At 38.7% G+C, this 27,573-nt stretch overlaps 2 protein-coding genes and 2 long non-coding RNA genes across 7 annotated transcripts; 1 reads left to right on the top strand and 3 right to left on the bottom strand.

Annotated features, from left to right (window-relative positions):
- Positions 1-4,450: 4,450 nt before the first annotated feature.
- Positions 4,451-6,024, bottom strand: LOC121796882. Its single transcript, XR_006049792.1, has 2 exons — positions 5,844-6,024; positions 4,451-4,869 (listed from the first exon to the last, which is right to left on the bottom strand). It is a non-coding gene; the product is annotated as an uncharacterized LOC121796882 (long non-coding RNA).
- Positions 6,025-10,286: 4,262 nt separating this feature from the next.
- Positions 10,287-13,834, top strand: LOC121744744 (pto-interacting protein 1-like). Of its 3 annotated transcripts, none has more exons than XM_042138381.1 (8): positions 10,287-10,511; positions 11,186-11,326; positions 11,458-11,705; positions 11,787-11,913; positions 12,480-12,753; positions 12,874-13,006; positions 13,104-13,190; positions 13,518-13,834. In XM_042138381.1, the coding sequence occupies exons 2-8, from the start codon at positions 11,242-11,244 to the stop codon at positions 13,647-13,649; spliced, it is 1,086 nt and encodes a 361-aa protein (XP_041994315.1). In that variant the 5' UTR covers positions 10,287-10,511; positions 11,186-11,241; the 3' UTR covers positions 13,650-13,834. The 3 variants fall into 3 exon arrangements, with proteins under 3 accessions (XP_041994315.1, XP_041994300.1, XP_041994308.1); XM_042138366.1 differs by having other exon boundaries at positions 10,288-10,511; positions 11,199-11,326; XM_042138374.1 differs by lacking the exon at positions 10,287-10,511 and adding an exon at positions 10,589-11,110 and having other exon boundaries at positions 11,199-11,326.
- A 1,008-nt stretch (positions 13,835-14,842) lies between these two features.
- LOC121744761 lies at positions 14,843-16,546 on the bottom strand. 2 transcript variants are annotated; one of them, XR_006038656.1, is made up of 3 exons: positions 15,350-16,546; positions 15,145-15,276; positions 14,843-15,044 (listed from the first exon to the last, which is right to left on the bottom strand). It is a non-coding gene; the product is annotated as an uncharacterized LOC121744761 (long non-coding RNA). The 2 variants fall into 2 exon arrangements; XR_006038655.1 differs by having other exon boundaries at positions 15,145-15,273.
- A 5,363-nt stretch (positions 16,547-21,909) lies between these two features.
- LOC121744738 (two-pore potassium channel 5-like) lies at positions 21,910-23,385 on the bottom strand. Its single transcript, XM_042138352.1, has 2 exons — positions 22,273-23,385; positions 21,910-22,190 (listed from the first exon to the last, which is right to left on the bottom strand). The coding sequence occupies exons 1-2, from the start codon at positions 23,277-23,279 to the stop codon at positions 22,043-22,045; spliced, it is 1,155 nt and encodes a 384-aa protein (XP_041994286.1). The 5' UTR covers positions 23,280-23,385; the 3' UTR covers positions 21,910-22,042.
- Between the last annotated feature and the right edge of the window lie 4,188 nt (positions 23,386-27,573).

The following is a 27,573-nucleotide window of genomic DNA, read 5'->3' as shown; positions in this document are numbered from 1 at the left end:
ATTATATTAAATTAATTTATTAATCAAAACAAATTCTTCCCGTGGAATCTCTCAAATAAGCCTGGCCCCTGTCTAACTCCACAATTAGCACAAACGATTTAATATTGAATAAAATCAGCTCCAACATCAGTTTTAATTTTGAATAATACAATCAAGGATGTAAGCTAGAAGTTGTTGCGGTTTGCTTTCTTTCTTTCAACACTATTTTAAACTTACTGGTGATATTTTTATAAAATTTTATTGTTTCTATAAATTTTAACTTGACAAATAATATCACGAACTTTGACTGCAATTCTCACCAATTAATTAATTGTTGGTTGAAAATTTACTGTGATACAAAGATATACTAACCAGGCGTAATACAACCCAATGAATAATGGAGAAATTAAACGGAAATAAACTGAATTGAAATTACAGAGAATAATTTGAAACAATAAACAGTAAAGATGTAAGCCGAGTCGAGGAGTTCCATTTCCGCAAGACGAGATACGCCCTGGTAGTGCTCACGGTTTGGCGTGTCGTCCCCAAAGATAAAACGGCTTCGTCTCTGAAGTAGCAGCACCGCTAGCAGCAGAGCTCCGACGAACGAGAGTAAGGCGGGGGCAGAGCTTCGGCGGGAAGATTATGCAGAGAGGGAGAGAGCGTGTATGCAAGAATGCTTGTGTATGTTCTATTTAGAATGCAATGGATGCATGCCTATTTAAAGGCCAAGTCCACCCGCAGGGGCATTGATGGAGTCAACAACCATTATGTGTGCTATGATGGCTTGACTGTAACCGCTGGGGGTTATTGACTGATGCACTAGCCATTGGGAGCTGAAGAGACACGACGCACATGGACATACTACACGACTGGATACATCATGGACTGTCGGGGTCCATCGGGGACCTTTTGTCTCCCGTTATGCGTCGGGGTTCAGCGGGACCTTTTGTCTCCCGATATGCGTCGGGGTCCAGCGGGAACATGACGTGGACCAGGACCCGTCGGGGATAGCGTGGAGTTTGGGTGGTCTAAAAAGAACAAGCAGGGCTTGAACTACGTTCAACGACCAGCTCCAAAGAACAGCACAAGGCACAAGGCACCCGACACCCGGCGCCCAGGTCGCTGTGCGCGGCTCGCGGGCGGCGGCGGCGCGCGTGTGGGCTCTGTCACCCGTCTTATTCCACAATAATTATTACACATAATAATTTATCTTATTAAATACTTCATTAAAGAAGTTTATCATCCCCGATGTGGGATAATTAACGCTTAGATAATTAATCCCTTAGTTTTTCCCATAGCTCATTTCTAGCTTATTATGACCAACTTTAATATATTATTTCCCACTCACCGGGAATCGGATTTGAGAAAATGAATATACTACGGTCATCTACTCGGAACGTAGATCGACGCTATTGCATGTTTTTTCACAAAATTAAATGTCTTGTAACATTTATTATTAGTCAAAGTCATTTAACCAAGCACGATTCCAACATTAATGTGGAAAATTTTGCATAAATGGCTTGACTGGTTAGTTAGAAAGTTGACGCAAACTATGAAGAACCATTGAATTGAGAGAGTGAGATGGGGTTGAAGATGATGAAAGAGAATGGAAGAGAAAAATCTTAATTATGAGTATTAATGATATGTTATTTATGTTCTAATCAAAATATTAAGTGATATTCCACATCATCAATTAAATGTCAACTCGCCTTCCATGTTTTTTCAATAAGCCTGAATATATTGTCGATGATTGACAATCCGATCAAATTTTTGTGATATTATTTACAAGTTTAAAGATCATGAAAAAACTAACAATTTCTGAAATGGTAGTATGATATTACAAGCCAATAAACCCTAATGTTTAATACTTCAACGGTTCAGAAAATACTATACAATTTGTCATTGTAGGACTCTACATTACGATGCATGTACATTTCTTTATTCATACTCCCATTTTCACAATATTTACAAAAAAAATAAAACATAATCAACGCTAACTAGTACTTCGTATAAAATATCAAAAATGAAGCTTTTTTCTTTACTCCCAAAATGTGCATTATTTTTGTGGGGTGTAGAAAGTATATCGAATTAATTTGAAAGTCAATTAAAAGTTTATTATTAATCATGAATTATGTTTATTTTCACTCATTTGATATATTTGAAATTATATTAAATTTAATAGTGCTTAAATTGCTATGAAGCAAAAAATGTAAATGTATATAAACATATTGTATGATACAATTATTGCACAAGTATCCCAGTATAAGAAATCAGAATTGATAGTAGCAGATAAAAATAACTGATTAGTCTAAATAAAGCAAAAGCCGGGATAGCTCAGTCGGGAGAGCGTCAGACTGAAGATCTGAAGGTCACTTCACTATTTTTAGTCTATCATGTAATTTGTGTGTCACTTCACTATTTTTAGTCTATCATCATTTACTATTTCTTTTGTTGGCTCTACATGATGTCAAACGTTATATAGTCCATATCCATTTATTTATATGTGATAGAAAGTATAATATTTATGTTTATATATTTTGTTTTTAATTGTCTATGGTCATTTATCTATTTTTGTTTATGTTCATATAAGTGTATCTGTTTTTTGTGGTACATGCAATTATGTTCATTTGGCTGTACAATGGGTTTGAATTTTGTATAATCATATATCTATTTATATATTTATTGTTTATGTTCATATACTAATGTTTTTTATTTTGTTCATTTTTGTAATTGTACATTATCTGAACCGACACATATAATCTATGTCCATTTTTTTTTTCTATAATGCTAGGTACTCCATTTATTTTCATTTGGTATAATTGGTTATACAAATTATAGAGTGAACTACATAAATGGTACCTGATCTTTCACTTTCGCACATAAATGGTACCTGATCTTTATTTTATATAGTTTTTGGTACTTTTTAATCACATTTTTGGTACATGGTGCAATTTTCACCCCAAAATGCACTTTAAACGAATACATTTTTTCATTTATGTCATAAATGATAATTTGGGCATACACAAAATTAGTACTAAAAGTGATATTATAATATCTTCTCTCATTCTCCTCACTCTTTATACTATTATTATTAATCAATATTAATATTATTATTTTAATGTTAAAAATGAATAATTAACTATCATTCAAATATACTTAATTATAATTATAGTTATTATATTAATATTATTGTTATTATACTAAAAACTAGTAGTAATTAATAAATAATTATAGTATAATTACTTAAATTATTAATCATATAATATTATATAATAATAGTAATAATAATAATTATTATTATTTTATATTAAATTAATAATTAATGGATATAGTCTTAATAAAAATTTAAAATTGTGAATTGTATTCATGATATAAAGAGTTGAATAATTTTAGTTAGGTGTTTCAACCCTAAAATGAGTATAAAATAATTTAATAAAAAATATTCAGTTGATTTAATTAATTTATATAATTAATTTAATTAGGTGTTTTGTTCTTGATTATATTATGATACAATTAAATGTACGTATAAAATACTAAAAAGAAAGAAGAAAAAGAAGAGAAAAGAAAAAAGAAGAAACATAAACTAAGGAGAAAAAGAAAGAAGAAAGGAAGATAAAATACTAAAAAGGAAAAAGAAAATGAAGAAAAAAAAGAAAGAAGAAAAAACTAAAGAAGAAAAAAAGAAATAAGAGGAAGAAAAAAATCACATATTTGATACCTATTTAATTGAAATTTCTAAAATTATCCTCCATAACAAAAAAATCACATATTTGGTACCTAGGGTTATTTTTGTCATTAGGTACCAAAAACGATTTAAATTAAAGACCAGGTACCATTAGGTACCATTTATGTGCGAAAGTGAAAGATCAGATATCATTTATATAGTTCACTCTAAATTATAAACTAAAATGTTTAAAAAATTATCTTGAATTCATTAAAAAATCTCATATCACCCAAGTCCTTCAGTATTTTCAATTTAAATTAAAAAACGACTACTACTATACGCATTTTGCCAATCTAATTATTTTATACTACGATTCTAAATTCCTTTTGCAACATCCCAAAATCTATTTTTTTAAATCCGTCAAATAAGTGATGTCACCATTCATTACCAATTATTTAATTTCTCACATATTGTCTTATGCTTCGATTCCTATATCATTATTAGCATTTAATACTTTCGCATTTTAGAATTTTCCTCTCTCATACTTATTCATGTCTTTTCGTTTACTCTTTTCAAATCTTTATCAAACTCATATTTATTTATACGACATTTCATACAATTAAATATTATCACAACCTCTCATATATCACCATAATAACCATATAGAAATACATATACTTTACACTATACTAATTTGCTTTTCGTAGGTCATATACCATATCCGAGTAATAAATCAACATCATATGTCACGCAACATATGCATCAGCGACAAATCACATCCCTATAAACTAATAAAAGCCACAGTTAATCTCATCCATATAGACACATTTAACCTTGAATATCATTAATCCAGCCACATCATATAGTTAATAAATCACATCATATAGCCCCCTGTCGTGCTCGGCAATAACACGGGCACACAGACTATCAACATATAGCCCAAATAGTGGGCAACATATAGCCCATATAGGGCGAGAATCACATCATGTCAACCGTATAGCCCGTATAGGGCAAAAGCCATATAGTCCTCATAGGACGAACATCACACATCCGTATAGCCCAATAGTGGTCACCATATAGCCCGTATAGGGCGAGATCCGTATAGTCTTCGTAGGACAATCATCATATTTTCGTATAGCCCGATAGTGGGCACCATATAGCCCGTATAGGGCGAGATCCGTATAGTCCTCGTAGGACGAACATCACATTTCTGTGTAACAGTACTGCAGTGACATACCAATTATATCCGATGTAATTAACCAAGCACGGGCAACACCAAATATATCAATAAACGCGTTTTAATTGAAACATCTTCTTTCATACTGATTTCTCTACAGACCTTATATACTACTTACAGTTATTCACAGATCATACATTATATGCGATCATATACCATATTCCACAATCCTAGATCCTGCATCGTATATTTATGCTCATACTTATTTTATACGCTTTTCCATTTATTCTTAAATATTACTAAATGACCTCAAAAAAAAGTTCTCAATTTAATCGTGTAGCCTCCCCATTCAATTATTTACCATACTCATAAATTTAATCTTATTTTCCATCATCAAGACATTAAATTAATTCATGAACTTCACTGTTACTATTCACATCATATATATGATTTGATGAATGGAAATATATTGAAATTAATAATCATGTTAGCATTTATATTGCAGAACTAGATTCCAATTCCTAAACAATGTAAATCAATTTAATAGCTATATAATCTATAGTTCCCCTGTATTTTATATTTGCTAACTAATATACAATACTTCTATCAACATAAAAAAAACACAATCTTTATGCTTGATTTAGACTTCTAGTAGCAATAGATCAATCACATTTATCCTTCCATTTCTCTCTATATATAAATAACCAATTTACAATATCAACTTAAATAAACCTGAATAATATTATTTAGATCTCATTTAGATTTTAATCCAAATCTAATCTCTGTACTAAAAGAACTGAATAAGTTCTCAACACAAGCCTATCTCATAGTCTAAATCGATTCTCATTCAAATTGAATAACTAATAAAACATGCTTATTATCATTCTTCTATGAACCTATATCATCAACTATTTTAAGAATCAACTCATACCTCCATGAATCCTCAAAATAACCATAAATTTTAAGCTAACAAGTTCAACCCAATATATATTTATAAGATAGATTAAAGTAACAAGATACCTTGATTTTGCCCCACACGATCTCATATCACACTCTTCTTGAAATGTAGCCTAGAGATCATATAAAAAAATTCCCTTTTATTGAGGAAGAGTGGAGCCGGAAGTCCCCCCTCAAATGAGGGTGTAGAAGGCTTATATATTCCTAAACATGTTTCTAGAATTCTCTACCCCTTTCTCTTCTATTTACTATACACACATGTATATCCACTCTTTTCAATATTACTCCTATTTATCATTGTGGAGGTAAGGGTGGACAAATGTCATTACCTAATTTAGTCTATTTATTTAACTATCCTCTAGATCATTCTAATTACACAAAGTGTTGGAAACTCATTTTCCCCAATTCCTCCACATCACGCGCCTACCATCAAAATTGGAAAAGAATAATATATAAATTCTTCAATTAACACTACATTAAAAAGACATCATATTAATATTTTGATTATTCCACACTATACATTTGTAGAACCTCATTTTCGGCTCATTTCGTACATAGAAGTAGAATTTGCTTTATATCCTTTAGACTACTAATTTATACACACATATATAGATTACTGAATGTAATTTAATTTAAAATATACATTTCTTCTATAAAAAATAAAAAAAATATACATTTCTTCTAATTCTATTTTTGAGAAGTTACATCTTTAACCCTACAACAATTCGACAAGAAGCAAGGACTATTTTTCATGGACAACGTGAGTGCATTTGTCATGGTCTCAAAAGTTGATTAAATTATAGTCTGCCCCTGCAGTTTTGAAAATCAGTTGAAAAAATTATAAAGTTTGGATTTGGGTGATTTGGGTGCAATTATTCACGAGGAGTATTTGTTTGTTTACATGTTATATTGTTGAGGTATATTAACATAATGAAGTTGTTTTTAATATGAATTGACAATATTGTTTACACTTTTACTCATTAGTGGTGATATCCACACATAAATTTTCACCTGCTAAATCAAATACGATTTCACAAACATTTTATACTAGGATGATCAAATAAATCCAAATTTCATGATTTTTCAATAATTTACCTACTAAAAATATCATAAATATAGCATCCTATAGTAAGTATATTACACCTTTCAACTAAATTCCAAAAAAACTTTACTTTACAACTCATTATTAATGTAATTAAGAATATAGAGGAACTCCGAATAAACAAAAGAATAGGAGATTCCTTTTCAATAAGAGCATGGTGGATGTCTCGGCGGACGTCGGACTGGCGTGCCGGACGTCGGACTGGCATGCCGGACGTCCACGCGGGACGTCCGCCATTAGGCAGCATGCATATGGATACGGATGTCCGCTGCGGACATCGGAGTTCCGCGGCTTTCCAGGACGTCCGCCATTGCGTTGACACGACGGACGTCTCGGCCGACGTCCCGAATTTTTTTATTGTTTTTTATGGATGTCCGTCGGGATGTCCTTGGGGATGTCCGCCATTGTGTAGTGGATGTCCTTATGACGTGGCAGTGCAGTGGGATGTTCTTATGATGTGGCAGAAGGTGTTTTTGGGAAGTTACATCTTTAACCCTACAACAATTCGACAAGACGCAAGGACTATTTTTCATGGACAACGTGAGTGCATTTGTCATGGTCTCAAAAGTTTGATTAAATTATAGTCTGCCCCTACAGTTTTGAAAATCCGTTGAAAAAATTATAAAGTTTGGATTTGGGTGATTTGGGTGCAATTATTCACGAGGAGTATTTGTTTGTTTACATGTTATATTGTTGATGTATATTAACATAATGAAGTTGTTTTTAATATGAATTGACAATATTGTTTACACTTTTACTCATTAGTGGTGATATCCACACATAAATTTTCACCTGCTAAATCAAATACGATTTCACAAACATTTTATAATAGGATGATCAAATAAATCCAAATTTCATGATTTTTCAATAATTTACCTACTAAAAATATCATAAATATAGCATCCTATAGTAAGTATATTACACCTTTCAACTAAATTCCAAAAAAACTTTACTTTACAACTCATTATTAATGTAATTAAGAATATAGAGGAACTCCGAATAAACAAAAGAATAGGAGATTCCTTTTCAATAAGAGCATGGTGGATGTCTCGGCGGACGTCGGACCGGTCCGCCATTAGGCAGCATGCATATGGATACGGATGTCCGCTGCGGACATCGGAGTTCCGCGGCTTTCCAGGACGTCCGCCATTGCGTTGACACGACGGACGTCTCGGCCGACGTCCCGAATTTTTTTATTGTTTTTTATGGATGTCCTTGGGAATGTCCGCCATTGTGTAGTAGATGTCCTTATGACGTGGCAGTGCAGTGGGATGTTCTTATGACGTGGCAGAAGGTGTTTTTGGGAAGTCCGTCGGGATGTTCGCCGGGACATCCGTCCCACTGTGGATGCCCTAAGAGCATCCGCAATAGAGGCGAGCGCACCGGCTCGCCGATTTTTGGCGCTCGCCGAACTATTGCAATCGGCGAGAATTTCGGCGAGCGCACGCCGATTCCCGGGCGCTCGCCGATCGGCTCGCCCCTATTGCAGCCTCCCGATCGGCGAGCGACCAGCGAGCGCAATTTTGTTTTATTTTTTATTTTTTTTATTTTCGAAAGTCTATATATACGCGATTTGAACTTCATTTTCATTCGCACCACTTGTTTTAACGAGTACTCTCTCTATCTTAATTTCTGTACAAGAGCAACAACGAGAAATGGATCTCAACAACAAGCCTACTCAAGGGACGAGCGGGTCTCAAACTCCCATGGTCCCTGTTGGAGGTGGATGGGGTCAGATGCTCGGGTACTACAACAACATGTACCCTTGGCAGCAGATGATGCCCGGAATGGCATCCGGGGGTGGTATGCCGGGATGGCAGGGGATGCCGGGGGGTCCGGCGATGCAGGACGGGCCGGCGGTTCTGAGGGGGCAGGGGGTACCGGGGATGCAACCCGGGATGCCGATGATGCCGGGGTGGGCACCCGAGATGCAGATGACGCCGGGGTACCCGGGGATGCAGGGGACGCCGGGGGGGACAACGTCTATCACCCCAGTCTTGATTTTGCTACTGCTGCTTCGCACACATCGACCCCAGCGAAGACGCAGTTCACTAGGTGTGATACTTTCTCCTTAGAGGAGTTGGGGATAGATCTCGGGGATGCGGACACTTCCGTTCAAACGGGAGGAGTAGGGCGGGGTCGGGGCGCGGGCAAGAAGAAGAAGGGGAAGAGGATGGTCGGCGAGTCGGCGCAGCCGGCTGGTGACGACAACCAGCCACGGAGGAAGTGGACGGACGTGGAGAACGTCGCGTTGTCCAAGGCGTGGGTGAGTGTTTGCGATGACCCCCTCGCCTCGAACAATCAGAGGATCCTCAACTTGTGGGCTAAAATAGCAGCAGCCTACAAAGCATTTTGCCCGGAGGGGAGGATATGCAGAGGGGAGGAGTGCCGGAAGGCGTGGGACCGAATCCGGTCTGGGGTCTCCCGATTTTCGGGGTTGTACACCAACGCCCTCCGAATGAAGTCCAGCGGCCAAACTGACGAGGACTGTAGGAGGGAGGCGGATTCCCCGTGCCCGGGCTTTACAAGGACTTCACCTACTGGAACTGCTACGAGGTGCTAATGGATTTCGAGAAGTTTCGGGCAGGTGTCGATGCGGGCTGGCCGAAGAAGCAGCGCCTCGAACTATTCAGGTGATTACGCCAGCGGTAGCAGCGGCGGTTCCCACGACCTCCCGAAGATGGTCAAAGGCGGGCGCAACGCGAGCGCCAGAGGTCCCAGGAGGTCCAGTCGGCATCCCCCCCTGTTGGCAGCTCGACAGCCGACTTCTTCTTCTTGGCGCATCAGCAAGCCCGGGCTTAGATGATCAAGATCATATATCAATGGAAGAATGCAACTGACCCCGAGGAGAAGAGTTTTTTTCACGCCGTGCTCGTGAGTATGCGAGAGGATTTGAATCCCGGCGCGACATAGGTGGGGGGCTCTGACGCGGGCTCAGATGCCGCAGATTTGGGCGTCCCGGATAGCGGCGACGACGGCGAGGAGTGAGGCGGCGGCGGAGGCGGGTGGCTCGTGCGTGGATTAGGAGTTTTTTTTAAGTAATGTAATTTTTTTTATTTGACTTTTTTTTAATTATTGTACTTTTAAAATTTTAATATTATTATTGAATTTTCCCGTATATGTGTCGTAAATTTAATTCCGTATTTTGTGTGATTGTTTAATTATTTATTTTTAGTGCTGATGGTGTGACTGAGCTATGACTGGACTATTGCTTGTCCAGTTGCTTGTCCTGCTGATGTGGCAGGAGGAATTTAATGCTGCTGATATAGCAGAAGAGTTTGTGGCTGGGCTATGGCTGAGCTATTGCTCGTCCACGAACTATTGTGGATGCTCTAACATGAAAAGTAAAAGTCCAAGTCCGGCGGCTTTCCGGTTGAAATATAGAGACACGAGTCGCAGAGGATCACACATCCAACGGTCCACAATTAATACGATCATCATTTTAGTAAAAGCAAGTCTTCGTCGCCGGCTTCGGATTCTGGATCTTCTCTTCTCTCACCCGCTTCCCCGCCCCCCCCCCCCCCCAAATTAATTGTGAGCTGCAGAGGTTGGCTCGCTTCAACACTCAACACTTTTGCTGCATTTTGCCTCAATCGCCTCCGATCGGTTCAGTGTTTTTGTGTTTTCTGGTGAGTATATCAACTCGTTCACTGATTCCTGCTCGTTTTAATCCCAATTTCGCCGCATCGTTGCTTTTTTCTTTCAGTTGGAACTGTTACTACTGATAATTCAGTTATTTCATGTATTCAATTTTCTTATACTTATTTTGCGAGATCTGATTCAATTTTTCCGTGCCTAATCGAATGCCAATTTTTCTTTGTTGCATCGTGATTTCCCCCTCAAATTCACTTTCCACTTGATGTGAGTTGAATTACAATCAGATTAGGTGGTCCTCAACTCCATCTTGTGATTGCCGGGTGGGAGGGGGAGGCACGCAATGAATGTTTTAGGTGATAACTTTATTGACAAAATTGGCTTGATAGCATAACCTGCAATTGGAAGCATGCGAGTCAGAGAAACTTTGAAGAGCTTACAGCTTAATTAGATAGAATTTTGACTTCTGGAGTCAATGAGGCTACACAGGCTTTTGGTCTGAATGCACTTCTCTCATTGACGTTGCTACCCCATTGGTTATCTTGAAGAAGTGTATATTAGGTCACATTTTATTCTCGGGAAAGCTGACTAGAAGCAATAATTCGTTGAGTATTAGCTTATTTTGGTGATTTCAGTTACTGACCTTGTGGCTAACATTTTTTTTCCATCTAAGTTAGTATTTGTAAAACATGTAAACTTACATCAGTAGTTCTCTTGCTCAGCGGATATCGTGACATTTGAGGAGATCATTTGGTTAAACGGAATATGAGTTGTCTTGGCTGTTGTGGAGATGATGAGATCAATAGAAATGCTGACGGTGGAGGCCCGTACCCAGTAAAAACCTCAGCTGGTAATTTAGCAATCTTTAGTCTTTCATGCCTTCCACATGAAATATATTAGTAGCTTATTTGCTTTTCTTCAGCATGATTCCTTCGGTTCATTTTTGTCAAGAAGAAATGTAAACCAAGAGTTTTTTGGTAGGCAATGCTGGGAATTATCACACTGCTGAAGCCACATCTAAAGATCAAGCTGTGAAAATACAGCCTATTGCTGTCCCATCAATTCCCGTGGATGAACTCAAGGAAGTTACAAGTAACTTTAGCACAGATTCTTTAATAGGAGAAGGCTCATATGGAAGAGTTTATTACGGAATTCTTACTAATGGTCGAGCTGCAGCCATAAAGAAGTTGGATGCCAGCAAACAACCAGATGATGAATTCTTAGCTCAGGTCCTTTTAAAGATTATTACTAATTCTTGTGCTAGGAAGAAAGTATTTGATATCTAACATGTCATGCATTTGAACTTTCAGGTATCTATGGTGTCAAGGCTGAAGCATGATAATTTTGTGGAGCTACTTGGTTATTCTGTTGATGGAAATCAACGTATTCTGGCATATGAATTTGCATCTAATGGATCTCTTCATGACATTCTTCACGGTTTGTTAATTACCTAATGCAAGTCATTATCTTAGTTTCTTTTGTTTTTTTGCCTAATGATTGAAATAAGAATTTTCATGTATAACACATAATCACAATAAGCCTTGATTAAATGAGTGTGGTTGCTATCTAAAGCATCTTGTTTATGTTTTTCTCCCATTATATCATTGCATCGTGTTGTGTAAACAGTTTTAAGATAGGCAAGCATGTGCTAACTATTTACTCATAGAAGTAGCGAGAGATTCTCTATGATTTGATGTCTTGGGCATTCTTTAGTGGCATTTGGTTTAGGGCCAGAAGTTCTTTAAACTTCATATGCTGCATATAATTGATTTCTCTCTCTTTGTCTCTCTCGGTCTCTCCATTGTCATAATTATTTGAACTATTGGTGAATCAGTTTATCAACTAAGTTTGCTTTAGATGGTAGTCATGCTACTGAGTAACTATAACAAATTTTCTCCCTGAACCCCATGGCCAAGACCACCTAAAATGGAGGGAAAGGAAAATAAATGATTCTATATTATGAGGTATAAGTTGCAATTTTAAGTATCTAATTTTATTTTCAGGAAGAAAAGGTGTTAAAGGAGCGCAGCCTGGTCCTCTTCTTTCTTGGGCTCAACGTGTTAAAATTGCTGTAGGTGCTGCTAAGGGCCTTGAATATCTTCACGAAAAAGCAGACCCTCATATTGTCCACCGTGATATAAAGTCCAGCAATGTACTGATTTTTGACGATGATGTAGCTAAGATTGCTGATTTTGATCTATCAAATCAAGCTCCTGATATGGCAGCACGTCTTCACTCTACTCGTGTCCTTGGGACATTTGGATATCATGCTCCAGAGTGAGTTGCTCTCTGTTTTTCACGTACACACTTCTTTTCACCTACCCAGTTTACTTCTCTGATCATATACATGTGCTACAAATAATGTGTTCACCTCTTCCTTTTTTTGTGATATGGCAGATATGCTATGACTGGACAGCTGAACTCAAAGAGTGATGTTTATAGCTTTGGTGTTGTCCTTCTGGAGCTCCTTACTGGCCGCAAACCCGTTGATCATACATTACCTCGTGGGCAGCAAAGCTTAGTAACATGGGTACTGTACTTGCCCGCGTTCCATGCCTAAATTGCGCTACAAAACAGTCTTGGTCTTGCACTATTTTGCATTGTAACTCTGTTATTGGATGTTTCAGGCTACACCTAAACTGAGTGAAGATAAGGTTCGGCAATGCGTTGATGAGAGACTACAAGGAGACTATCCTCCTAAGGCTGTCGCTAAGGTAATGACCGAATCTCCTTATAAAGTATAGTGAATTACATTTTCCATGTGGAGCTAATTTGTAGCTGTCCAATATTCTTGCTAACTTAATTGAGGCTAGATCAATAAAAACCTCATTTAATGTAAAACTATGAATCATTTGCACTCGACATATAAAGTAGTAACTGCACTTTTACAGTCCCTAGGAGGCGCTGTTACAAGGCAATCAGCGGTAGTTACTTAATACGTTAAGTGCAGTTACCCTATATATTTAGGCATGACAGTGATAAAATGTGATGAGGATTTGATATATTGTAATAGATGGTTTGTGGTTACATGTTGAATGCAGATGGCTGCTGTTGCTGCCTTGTGCGTACAGTATGAAGCTGATTTTCGGCCAAATATGAGCATTGTGGTGAAAGCGCTCCAGCCTCTGTTAAATACTCGTGCTGGACCTACTGGTGAAGCTGGATTGACATGAACCCTGAATCAGAAAGATATCCCCTCTCTCTCTCTCATGTTCGTGATTGTTTAAATTAAACGAGTCCCCTGAGGCGTGTATTGTTTCCATTGTTTTTCCCTCGCCAACGTATCGTGTATTATAATAGACTTGAAAATCTATGTATTTGACATTCTTTCAATATGTGATACTCCATTTGCCTACCATTTTCATATCATTGTAAATTTTGTACATTACAAATATCGAAATTTAGAATTCTAAATTTGATTACATGTGCAATGAGTATTTGGTATGTTGAAGATGGGGGAAATGTTAAGTTGGTGAACTAAATATGTAACAGTGTTTAGCTTGAATTTATTTGAAGATGCAGCCTCTAGTTTCAAATTTAATGTTTAATACTTCCATCTATCCGCGAATAGGAGTTCCATTTTTTTCCGATACGAGTTTTATGAAATGTTAAGAAAAATAGATAGAAGAAAGTTAGTGGAATATGAGGCCTCTTACTCTTACCATTTGTAGTAATAATGAATCGAGGCTCATATTCGCAGCTAGAGCAAAATGGCAAAACAAAACTTCTGGAAGGGAGTATCACATAAATATTTGAATTGCAATTTCATAGCCTTTTCCTCTATTTTGTCTTTGTCGTAGTCCAAGAAGTCTCTCAATTATGAATTTCAAGAAAATTACAAATTCATAAAATCACAGATGCGTAACTGGTGGTGCTGAACACTTGAAAGTCTATCAATCGTGTTTATAACAAAAATAATTTTTAATCAAGAGAATAATTTTTTGAAAAGTAATTTTTATAGAGTAGTAGTACAAGAAGAACAACTGTTTTTAAGTTTATGTGAGGGATGTCTCACACATATTTTTGTATCAGTCTAATTGAAACATAAAATTTTTTACAAGGTCATGGCAAAATCAATACATCCGAGGACAAGACTCTCCTATTCCCCATTTGTGTTTTAAGAGTAGTTTAGAATTGTTATTTTATCTTTATGAATGATTAATATAAGTATTTTCATTTGTATTTAATATTTACTCCCTCCGTCCCTGAAAATTTGTCACCTATTTCCTTTTTCGTCCGTCCCTAAAAATTTGTCACATTTCACTTTTACCATTTTTGGTAATGGACCCTACATTCCACTGACTCATTCACACTCACATTTTATTATAAAACTAATATATAAAAGTAGGACCCACATGCCACCAACTTTTTCAACTCACTTTCTATTATATTTCTTAAAACCCGTGTCCGGTCAAATGGTGACGAATTTTGGGAGACGGAGGGAGTATTATGCAACAACACAGTGCAATGGAACAGGAAGGGGTATCCTAAGTGATTAAACATGGACTGAAGTTCAAGGGAGAAAGGGATTGAAACAGGGATGAGCCTCCTTCTGTCTTTGATAAGCCCTAATAAATATGATTCAAACAGAGTTATGTTAGGTTAGGTTAGGTTATGCAAACAACATCAACCATACAACCACTTGATTTACCCATTCCAATACCATACCTCGAAGCAGTTAATCCGCAAGTGCTCCAAATATGATTAAAAGAAAAGGAGCCGATGCAGCTCTCATACCGCCTCGTCCACCCTTTGAGTTTGGGACACCAGTCCTCACCACCTTAGAGTAGTAGGGTGCTGCTGGCCAACGACAACAACAAATATAAATGCCACTCTCACTCTATGAAACCAACCAGTTGACCTAATAGATTACCTGTTGGAGCTCTTCTTCTGCTTCCTCCTGCAATTCCCATTCATAGGGAAGTCAGTGTATGTGGTTTTTAACATCTAAAATGATGCAACAATCTTATCTTCGATCAACAATCCTTGTTTCTACTTGTGAATTGATTAGAGAATCCACCAACTACCATTACTCATAACCCTATTTCAAGATTGTCATTTTACCAACAAAGCCAGTTCATTAGGAGCTGAGTTGAAATCTACTTCCAACTCATAACCTACTTTCAAATTTTCCATTGCACCAACAAAGCCAATTCACAAGGAGCTGAGTTCAGATCTACTTTCAACTCATAACCTACTTTCAAGATTGCCATTGTACCAACAAAGCCAATTCACGAGGTGCTAAAAATTTTCCCACCAATTTTCATATAGTTATCCCACTTGCTTTCTAAACTAGGGAGCCTTTACTAAGAAAGATAAGTACCCCCTCCGTCCCACTCAAAATGTCCACATTCTTGAGTGGCACGAGATTTTAGGAGGAGTTGTTAGGTGGAGTAACTAGAGTAGTTGAATATTTTAATAAAGAGGGGGATTTATATCCAAATATAGAAAGTGAGTGGGACAAACTAAGTGGCAAGGTCAACAAAGTCAATCATGAAAAATAAACACTCTTTACCTATCTCCTAATCCTATTTTTCTCAAAACAAACATACTACAAATGATTCCAAATCATAATTCCAATTTCACATATTGATCATGATGAACAGCAAAAGTTGCCTGAAGAGTTCAACAAGGTATGCGCTTCTGAGAGCTGCATTCATCAATCAACAATTAGTAGCCTGGCCATCAAAGATTGAATACCCCAAATAAAATTTGACAAACCAATTTGAAATTGGAGTCGGCTTGGGCTTTCAGATGGGGCGTAAATCGATCGGGGTGAGTTTCCCAAACCTTCCTTCAGTAGGCAGACTTAATCTGCAAACCAAATTAAAATTAGAGTTGAAGTTAGGTTTGGATTGATAGCAAAAGTGTTTTGTGAAACTGAGATTGGGAGGGGACGAAATTAGGGGGAAATCCCAGCAAGATCTTGGCCTCGTCGTTTTGCATATGACCATCCACCATAGGAATAGCCCAGTAATAGCCTAGCCACAAACTGCTCTTGCCACATCATCAACACTAAAAATCCTCCTGCAACACCATCAAAACAAGCAAATAGCCCAGCCATAGCCTAGCCATAGCCTAGCCACATCACTTAAAATTATATAAAATAAATAATTAATAATCACACAAAATACGGAATTAAATTTACGACACAGATACGAAAAAATTCAATAATATTATTAAAATTTAAAAAGTACATTAATTTAAAAAAAATACATAATTAAAAAAAAAACTAACGTCGTGTAGTCCCCCGCGCCCATACTCTTCAATTAAATCCTTTTGGAGTCGAATATGAGCCTTTGTTTGGCGCATGTCGGCATGTGCTTGGAGGCGGCCGGCTTCATCGTGAGGTACCCCACTCCGTACGTTGGGGGCGGCCACGACGTGGCTTGGACCGGCTTCATTATCGTCGTTGGTCCAACTAGTCAGTTGTACACCTTCATCTTCGACAATCATGTTGTGCATGATAATACAGGCGTACATTATATCAGCAATGCAGTCAACATGCCACAAACGCGTTGGACCCCTAACTGCCGCCCATCGAGACTGGAGCACACCAAATGCGCGCTCCACGTCCTTGCGCACCGACTCCTGCCGTGCCGCAAAGTAGGCCTTCCTCTCATCTGATATGCATCGGATCGTCTTCACAAAGACGGGCCACCTATGGTATATCCCGTCCGCCTAGTAGTAGCCCATATCATGCCGGTTGCCGTTGGCGACAAAACTGATGGTCGGACCGACACCCTGGCACTGCTCGTTGAAAAGTGGCGACGAGTTGAGGACGTTGAGGTCGTTGTTCGAACCGGCTATCCCAAAATACGCATGCCAAATCCGCAGCCGGTAATCAGCTACGACCTCGAGGATTATCGTGGGATTCTTTCCCTTGTAGCCGGTCGTGTAGAACCCCTTCCAGGAAGCTGGACAGTTCTTACACTCCCAATGCATACAATCTATGCTGCCTAACATCCCCGGGAACCCATGTTGTTCCCCGTGCATCCGCAAAAGATCCTGGCAGTCTTCGGGGGTAGGGCTTCGAAGGTACTGATCACTGAATATTTCAATCACGCCCAGACAAAAATACTTCATACATTCAAGGGCAGTCGTCTCACCGATGTGGAGGTACTCGTCTCACATGTCTGCCGCGCCTCCGTAGGCCAACTGCCGGATTGCCGCAGTGCACTTTTGAATAGGTGTGTGGCCTAGTCTGCCAGCCGCATCGTGCCTGAAGCGGAAATACAGATATCGATGCTCCAAAGCGTTAACAATACGCATAAACAGGGCCCTGATCATCCTAAAACGGTGCCTGAAATGGTTGGCGTTGAACCGCGGCTCCTGTGCGAAGTAGTCTTCGTATAGGCGCTGATGTGCAGCTACGTGATCACGATGAATCACTTCTCGGCGGTGGACCACTGGGCGAGGTCGAGGTACCGCCGGCTGCAAGGCCCTCTGCATCCATCGATCAATCTCACGGTTCGTATAGGCCTCTAGCGCTTCTTTATTATACGATCGTACTCCCCACCACTACCACCACTACTACCACCGGCGTTACTCATTTCTCGGTGTTAAACTTGTACAGAAATTAAGATAAAGAGAGTACTCGTTAAAACAAGTGGTGCGAATGAAAATAACGTGCAAAGTGCGTATATATAGTGTTTCGAAAATCTAAAAAATAAATTAAAAATCGGCTAGGCGATGCGCTAGGCGATCTGGACGCTGCAATAGCGCCGAGCGAATCGCCCAGAGCATCGAAATCGCCTAGCGCTAGGCGGTTTTTTATTCCGAAATTGGCTAGGCGGTTGCAATGCACCGCCTAGCGCCGGCGCTCGGCTAGGCGGTGCGCTAGGCGCCATTGCGGATGGCCTAATGCTGGACTCGATTCTCTTTCAAAATGGAAAATCAGAGCTCGAATTCGGAGGCGCCGCTTTTGATTTGGAGATGAGCGGTGCGCCAACCTCCACATCCACATTTTTCTTCCATTTCAGTGATGAACTATTTTTTTTCAATAAAATAAATTAAGTCGAGGTGTAGCCTAAGAGCATCCACAATAGTGCATTAGCGACCGGCGAGCTGCTAGTCCGCCGCGCTAGTCAACCACTGCGACCGGCTAGCGGGTGACGGACGAGCGCGACGGACAACCTCTCGTCCGTCGGATATGGCGCTAGTCCGCTATTGTGGGCTCCCGACGGACAAGCGATTTTTAATTTTTTTTCAAAACTCTATATATACGGCTCGTTGCACTTCATTTTCATTTGCACAACTTGCATTAACAAGTTTCTCTTCTTTCTCTCTACATTACTGTCTACATTCCGAAATTGCTGATGCAGGTGGTAGTGGTGGGGTTGCTGATGACGTACGCCGGCGAATTAACGAAGAGGTGAGGCCTATACGTCCGCAGATATAAATCGCCTGATACAAGCAGCTTTGCAGCAGCAGCAGCCGGCGGTACCTTGGCCCATCCATCATCGAGCTCTAGTTCCCCGCGACCACGTCGCTGCACACCAACGGTTGTATGACGACTATTTCGCTGAGCAGCCGCGGTTTGAGGACTACTTTTTCAGACGGCGTTTTATGATGTATCGGGATCTATTTATGCGTATCGTGAGCGCTTTAGAGCGTCGGTACAAGTATTTCCGGTTCAGGTTGGATGCGAGAGGCCGACCCGGTCACTCGCCTATACAGAAGTCCACTGCCGCAATCAGGCAGTTGGCCTACGGAGGCGCGGCCGACATGTTCGACGAGTACCTCCACATCGGTGAGACTACTGCCCGCGATTGTCTCAAGTATTTTTGTCAGGGCGTCATTGAGATATTCAGGGAGAGGTATCTTCAGAAGCCTACCCCCGAAGACTGCCAGGCTTTGATGCAGATGCACGGGAATGTGCACGGGTTTTCGGGGATGTTGGGCAGCATATATTGTATGCATTGGGAGTGGAAGAAATGCTCCGCCGCCTAGAAGGGGGATGTACACGACCGGCTTCAAAGGCAAGAATCCTACGATGATCCTCGAAGCCGTAGCTGACTACCGGCTGTGCATTGGCATGCGTACTTCAGGGTAGCCGGGTCGAACAACGACATCAGCGTCCTCCAGTCATCGCCCATTTTCAACGAGCAGTGCATGGGCATTGGTCCGGCTATCAGTTTCGTCGCCAACGGCAACTAGTACGATATGGGCTACTATTTGGCGGATGAGATATACTCTAGGTGGCCCATCTTTGTGAAGACGATCAGATGCCCAACAGATCCAAGGAAGATCTACTTTGCGCAACGACAAGAGTCAGCGCGCAAGGATGTGGAGCGGACATTTGGTGTGATCCAGGCTCGATGGGTGGCGGTGAAGGGTCCAACACGGTTGTGGTATGACGACTGCATTGCTGATGTCATGTATGCATGTATTATCATGCATAACATGACCGTCGAACAAGAAGGTCCAGAACTGACTGACTAGACCAATGAAGATGCTGATGCTGCCGATCCAAGCCACGGCGTGGCCACCTTCTATGTACGAATGGGGATACCTCACGAGGACGCCGATCGGGTCCGTGCATTTGCCGACATGCGCCAACAAGAAGCCCATATTCGACTCCAGCAGGATATAATTGAAGAGTTGTGGGCGCGGAGAAGTGCACGTTGATATTTATAATGTAATTTGTGGAAATCGTTGTTTTTTTGTTGAATTGTACTTTTTTTATTTTGATTATGTATGTTTTTTATTTCCTGCGTACTCGTGTTGAAATTTTAATTCCGTATTTGTGAAATTGTGATTTTGTTTGTTGGGATGTCCTAGTGCTAGTCCTAGTGCTTGTACACTATTGTGCAGTGAGATCTCCTAGTGATGTGGCAGTGCAGTGGCTAGTCCTAGTGACGTGGCAGGAAGTGTTTTTGGCTAGTAGTCCTAGTGCTAGTCCGCCGGGATATCCGCTCTATTGTGGATGCTCTAAAAATGCCGAAATTTAAATAACTATATTCATTACTAATTTATAATTTCTAATTTCATGAAATTGGAATATTCACAGTGCAGTCTAGCTTTTAGCTTTTAAGCTTATCATATATTTTTAGGTAATCGCGTGTGTATATGTACATACTTTCACCAAATTCTGATTTTATAAATAAACAACAAAATCTAGCTAGTGGGGAGTTGAAGGTTAATGTCATTGTGGCTAATTGAATGGGCATATAAATTCATTCAACTATATCGTTTTATTAATACATCAGTCGTTTAAGTCATACCAAACATTTTGCTAGGAAATGATGGACTTAAAAAAAGGGGACCCGTCATATTATATAATAATCACACTAAAAGTATATTAATGGGCCAAATGGGAAAGGCATGGTACATGAAGTCACACCAAAATTATTAAGAGATTAAATATTCAAAAGGAAGAGGCATGGAATATAGATTACAAGTCAAAGACTAATATGAAAGAGGCTGGGCTGGTGGCATCAAAGTATTCAAAATCAGATGTTAAACCAGAAGTTGAGTGTGGCGCCTTAGACCACTCGGCCATCCTGACTTTATGTTTTCTTCATGAATGTGTATAATTACCATTTACAATTAACATAAAGACTGAAACATGCTAAAAAAACACGCTCCTGTTTAATCTACCTTACCTCATTGGCTCATCCCCATTCAATGTAAATATTATCCCATTCCACAAGCGATTGGATTGGTCACGTTGAATGTGAACGATCTACTTCATAATTCCTTTATTCCCTTTTCATTGCAGCTTAGTTGACAAGCTCTGTCTACGGTGGATCACAAATGTCCATTCCGGTGGGAGGCTGTGGCCAAGGACGTCTACTTATAGTTCGTTTGAAGTAGTGCATTTTTGGATGAGAAGGCCTAAGTTGCTCTGTTTATTGTTGCATGTTTATTTGATCATTGATGGATGTTTCTTCATAGTTCAGATCCATCCCTACTATATAAGACATTAACATTTTTGGATACTCTAGGATTTCATTTCATAATTATTTCTTTTTTTCTTAGGTGGCTTCAATTTCCCACATAAAATAATACTCCATCCGTCCCAACTAAGTTGAATCATGTCTCAACATAGTTGGGACGGAGGAAGTATTAAGATATAACTTAAGATTAAGTTATGAAATTATTTTAGTCGAAGAGAGTTGGCTATGATTAATTATATTAAGATTAAGTTGTGAAATTATTTTAGTTGGAGTGCTATGACTAATTATCTCATGATTATCCATTTAGAATTGAATTGTGAGATTGAATCTCATGAACCAAACAGCTACATATTTAATTCCGAGATACAATATTGCAAACCGAACACCCCTTAATGCACGAGATCATACAAATTTTTTGTCAGTGCTCTGTTTTCATACCTGAAAGTTTGTTTGAACTTTGAAGGAGGTGTTCATGTTTCTTATAAAAGGGAAACACAGAGTCTGTGGCAAAACCACATTAACAACTCAAAAATTGCGTAAACTAATCGTATGCTATAAATAAGAAGAAAATGTAACAAATAATGTGTCAATCCAATAAGTCCAGTTTGTATATGCAGACATTAATTAAATCCCACAATGAGTGTAGTGTATAAACAAAACAAATGCTATAGAGGATTCTGGAGCAGATGAGGAAGAGTGATCTTGCCGGAGTTATTCTGGTCAAGTTTGTTGAACTGATCGCATATCTGCATAATATCCTTCTCTTTAATCTTCCCCATCTCCTTCAATTTGTAGATCACATACTCCGATTTACTGCCCCAATTTCAACCCCATCAACACATTGAGAAAAATAAATTAAGAGGAAGCACGAATTGGAGATGGGATTCGTCTTTACCTAATGAAGCCGTTGTTGTTGAGGTCAGCAGCGAACAAATCCTCCACCGTGATTTCCCGATGCAGCGCCCAATTCGCAATTTTCCGATGCCTCTTGTCAACCCTAGCCTCCGCCAGGTACAGAAACGCACGCGCCACCGCCAGCGTCGACAGCAGCAGCCACACCGATGCAAACAGCCTCCCCGTTATCGTCTTGAACGCCTTGTCGCCGTACCCCACCGTCGTCACCGACATCACCGATAGGTAAACGGAATCCACCCAATTGAGGCGCTCCACCAAGTGGAGGAACAGGATTCCGATCCCGATGCACAGCACCACCACGCCTAGGGCTAATCCGACCTTCAATCTGATCCTCATCCTCCCCTTCGCCACATCGACTATGTAATTCCTCGCTGAGAAGCCCTTCTCCGGCGCCGGCGCCGGCGAAGGCTTGATTCCGGCGAGGATGATGTTCTCCTGCAAATCCAGCACGTAATTGACAACGCCGCTGAGGAGGATATCGATGAATCCGAATCCGACGAGCACGAAAACGCAGGCGAACACCTTCGCGATGGGGGTGGTGGGGGCGATGTCGCCGTAGCCGATCGTGCACATGGTGACGATGGAGAAGTAGAGCGCGTCGACGACGGGGTGAGTCTCAATGCCGGAGAAGTGGTCGCGGTTGAAGGAGTAGATCACGATGCCTAGGGCTAGGTACAAAACAAGCAAAATTGCGGCTTGGCGAACAAGCGAAGGGGAATCGGATTCGAAATTGGCGTCGCCGTCGGCGGGATGAGACCGGTAATCCTTCATGACGACCATCGCCGGGGCGGTTTTACTGCGCTGCATCTTCTTCCGGCCGCAGGAGGAGGGCGGAGGCTCGGTTTCTTCTTCGTCATCGTGTTGTTGGTAAAAGTTAGGGTTTGCGTCCAAGGATTGGGTTTGGGAAAGGGGAGAATGGAGAGTGATGACGAAATCACAGAGATTTGGAGATGAGGTGGATATCAGTAAGGGCTCCGCCGCTTCCATTCATCAATCGATCACTGAGTTTTCGGCTGAGGAGGAAAAGGGGGCGGCGAATAGGAAGGGCTGCCTGCGCCGCTCAATTTACAGCGGAGTCTTTTTCGAAGACGGAAGAAAAATCCAATGAGGGAAGAGAGAGAAGATTGAATAAACATTTTATAACCACAGCCCCACCCGAGTGGGGACCACTACACGTCATATTACTGACTTGCAAATCGTGCCACGTGACGTGGCGATTTCAATTCAAATATTTTTTATATTTACAGTGAACGAAAAATAAATATCCACAGAAAACGATTTACACAATTTTCCGTTAATAAAAAAAGAAAGTCATATATTTAGATAATTGCATATAGTACATAATTGTAATAATTTTGTCAGTATCACAGTTTCCTTAATTACTACTCTCGCAACATGTAAAAAAATTATGTTAAATGAATTAAATAAAAGAACAATAAAGTAAAAAATGAAAAACGATAAAGAGATGAAAAGAGAATAAAGTAAGAGAAGTAGTGTGTTGACTTTTGCTAAAAAATAAAATGACTTTACTATAATGGAACATACCAACATGGCAAAATGACTCCACTACTACGGAACGAGGGGAGTAAATTTGTCTACTTTAGTATGCACTTTTAGTTTGACACGGATTTTTAACGCATAATAGTGAGTAATTGGTAAGTAAAAAAGAAAGAGAAAAAAAAAATGATTGAAATATTATCAGTGAAAAATATGTATTACCTTATTAAAAGAGAAAAAATTTCCTTAAAAAAATTTAAAAAGTACATACTTTAATGGGACATACTAAAGACGAAAGATACGTATATTCAGATTAATGATTCATTTACTACATTAATAATTTATACCTTATGATTGATGATTTCGTTTAAATATTTTAAATCAGAATGAAAACAAGTTAGGAGAGAATACATGAGACAAAATAAAAAACTAGATTTATATAACTATAAACTCTCAGATATTCCATCTGCCCTACGTTACTTGAGTCACTTCTTTTTTACAATTATTTTTAAAAAGTTATAATAAATTGTTAAAGTAAAAAAAGAAAATAATATAGAGAATATCTCTTCTGTGCATTATTCTCCCTACTAATTTACATTCTCTTTATTTTAATTATTTATTACTCTATAATTTTTCCAAAACAATGTCAAAAAAGAAATGTCTAAAGTAACGTGGGACGGAGGGAGAATTATAAAATAATTAAATATTTTAAAAAATATATAGTATAGTAGCATATAGTAAGTTAAAATTATTTTAGAGTTAAATTTAGTAATCTGCTTACGTAGGGTGTTAATTAATATTACTATAATTAATTAACAATCTAATTCAATATTTCTTCCTTACATGGCATGGTTTAATCATTAAACTATACTAATATCCTAAGAGTGTCCACTATAGGTGGACACGGCTGAGGCCGAGGGAGGTGGCGCAACCGCGCCTCCCTATAGTGGAGGATGAGGGCGTATGGGGCGGGGGGGGGGGGGGGGGGGGGGGGGGGGAGGGGGGGTGGAGGATGCGGCTCCCTATAGCAAGGCCCGGAGAGCCACGGCCGTGGACAACTTTTTTTTATTTTTATTTTTCATTTTTTTTAAAAAAATTAATGTTAAATTATGTGCTTTTTTTAATTATTTTTGTCCGATAATTTTTATTCGAATTGAACAAAAATATACCAACAATTGATACAAATCTTATGATTTGTGACTGTGGACAAGTCCACTATTGGCCGGACAACTGTTTTTGTGGCTCTGGACAACTTTTGGTGGCTTGTCCACCAGCCTTGTCCACACCATAGTGGACACTCTAAAAAAAAGAACTAAATAAAGCTATCACCATAATTTATGTAAATTTAACTTTTATTATCTCAAAGATTTAATCATATTTGAAGTATTTGTACTTTAGGACTTATATCATTTTCATCTTTATTGACTTAAGTGTAGGGATGGAGCCAGGAAAATATAATAAGAGGGGCAAAAATATTAACATACAAATAAATAATTATAAAAATAATATATATACATTAAAATAATACACTTCCTTTGTTCCGTGGTAGTTGAGGACTGCACTCGTTTTGAAAAAATGATACTCCCTCCGTTGCTTAAATTTTGTCACACTTTGACCGGGCACGATTTTAAGAAATGTAATGGGAAGTGAGTTGAAAAAGTTAATGGAGAATGTGCCCTACTTTTATTTATTAGTTTTATAATAAAATGTGAATTGTAATGAGTTAGTGGAATATGAGGTCCACTACAAAAAATTGTAAAAAGTGAAATGTGCCAAATTTTGTGGGACGGATGAAAAATGTGACAAAATTTAAGGGACCGAGGAAGTAATAAATAGTTAAAATGAAGTGACAGAATAAGGTAGATAAGAGTCTTATATACATTATTCTCTCTCTTGCTTTACTTTTTCTCCACTTTAACTATTTATTACTATCATTTTCCTAAAACGAGTGCAGAAAATGAAATGACTCTGTGTCAACACAGCATCAACTGTTGACAGTGTGTTGACATTTTTTGTTACTATTATTTTATCATCCTTTAATATTTTCTTATCGTCCAGATCATAGTTTGAAATTTTTATAATATTTTGAGTTTGCATTTGATTACTTCCTTTATAATTTGATATAATATCTACGTGTCTATAGAAAAATGAGGTGGGGAATTTGTCCCTTCTCTCTATACTATACTTCCGTCCCTGCTTAAGGGCTATTTTAGTCTTATTACCTCTCTCATTTCTTCTCTCTCTGCTTCTTTCCTCTCTCTTTCATTAAGAGTGCACCATAAAAATAGCCCTAAACTTTGCTTAAACTTTAAAAATATTTCAGGTGATTCTTTTATATCATCTTTATCATATTTTTATTTGTTTTTAATATTAATTATTTTAAAAAATATATGTCACGACCGCCCTTTTGGGTAAATAAATACGGGCGATCGTGATTAAAAGAACTTAATAAACAGACGAAGGAAACTAGAGTTTCAATAAAGAGTTTGACCAATAATTAATATTTAATAAAAAGGGCCAAGAGGTTGACATTATCCAAATAATTAGGTTCAAAGCTAAATGAATGATGAGTAAAAACAATGTCTCAGCGGAAGCGTTCAAGAGAAAGAGTGACGTCATGTGTGGAGACACAACGACACTCATAGTTCACAACTAACCAAAACATGCTTCAATTTTAAATTGCTCAACACCACCAATTGCTCGTCGCCGCTCAACCTGCACATAGGGAAAACACATGCAGAGCTGAATACTATAAAAATACTCAGTGGGCTCATGCCGAAAACAATTGATAAAAGTTATGACATCCATGCCACAGTGAACTCGAGTTTTAACTTGAGAAAATAATCGAGTTCACAAAAACATTATCATAGACTGGCCAGTTAAAACAATCTCTCCACTTTCTCAACAATCCATCAATCACAACATTTCCATAGTGCGACGAAAGTGTGGCCACACTATTCGCCCACGAGACCGGCCGACTAGCAAGGATGGCTCACGATCCCACCTGTGTACACTAGCCTGATAGGGTTTGCGGCCCTACTCAGACCCGAATTCGTTTACATAGCCCTATAGCCTAATGGAGCGAACTCACAAACTAGGCATCATGCAACAATCTTATCATCAAGCAAACATTGTTTGGCATGACATAATAGTTTAAACCACCCTTATTACACCATAATCATACTTTTGAAAACGTTAAAGAGTTTCAGTAAAAGAAAGTCCACCTCGACTGCTTAATTCACCGGCACTTTCTTCCCCTTAGTATCACGTTTCACTTGCGATGATTCACCTTTATCATTTAGATAATACATAAATCAACACACTTTTCAAACAAATGAATAAAATGCATGCATCCTAAGTAAAGTCTTTTATCTCGTTTGTCTCATTTTTCGATTATTCGGCGGCCACCCAAAATTCCTCCGTTGGCTCCTCGTACTTTACACCACGATGTCAAATAAATTCCCAAAATTTATTCAAGCGCATAACTTGAATTATCACAACTATTTCCCTTTGTTAAGAAAATTATGTATATATTCCGGGCTTGAGATATATAATTCATACTTCAAAATTAATTCGGGATTTAATTAAATAATTTCGTCATGATTAATTATCAGCCCAAAGATTTATCTAAAAGCCCCAAAGCTTAATTATTTCCCCACCTTATATCTCCAATCTTAATTTTTAAAACCCAATAATTTAAATAGAGCCCAAACTAATAAAACATCCCATTTAATTGCTGAGGCCAAATCTCTTAAAACAAAACAAGAGGCCCACTTATACTCTA

This window comes from Salvia splendens, chromosome 1 (assembly GCF_004379255.2).
Source record: "Salvia splendens isolate huo1 chromosome 1, SspV2, whole genome shotgun sequence".
Lineage (NCBI taxonomy): Eukaryota > Viridiplantae > Streptophyta > Magnoliopsida > Lamiales > Lamiaceae > Salvia > Salvia splendens.
This window is presented reverse-complemented; position numbering and strand designations above follow the sequence as displayed.

Excerpts from the sequence above, each read along its gene's own strand:
- LOC121744744 (XM_042138381.1), top strand. The coding sequence starts at position 11,242 with ATGAGTTGTCTTGGCTGTTGTGGAGATGATGAGATCAATAGAAATGCT. Across the intron at positions 12,754-12,873 it reads TTTGGATATCATGCTCCAGA|ATATGCTATGACTGGACAGC; the intron begins GTGAGTTGCTCT and ends GTGATATGGCAG. Across the intron at positions 13,007-13,103 it reads AGCAAAGCTTAGTAACATGG|GCTACACCTAAACTGAGTGA; the intron begins GTACTGTACTTG and ends TGGATGTTTCAG.
- LOC121744738 (XM_042138352.1), bottom strand. The coding sequence starts at position 23,279 with ATGGAAGCGGCGGAGCCCTTACTGATATCCACCTCATCTCCAAATCTC. Across the intron at positions 22,191-22,272 it reads AACAACAACGGCTTCATTAG|TAAATCGGAGTATGTGATCT; the intron begins GTAAAGACGAAT and ends AAATTGGGGCAG.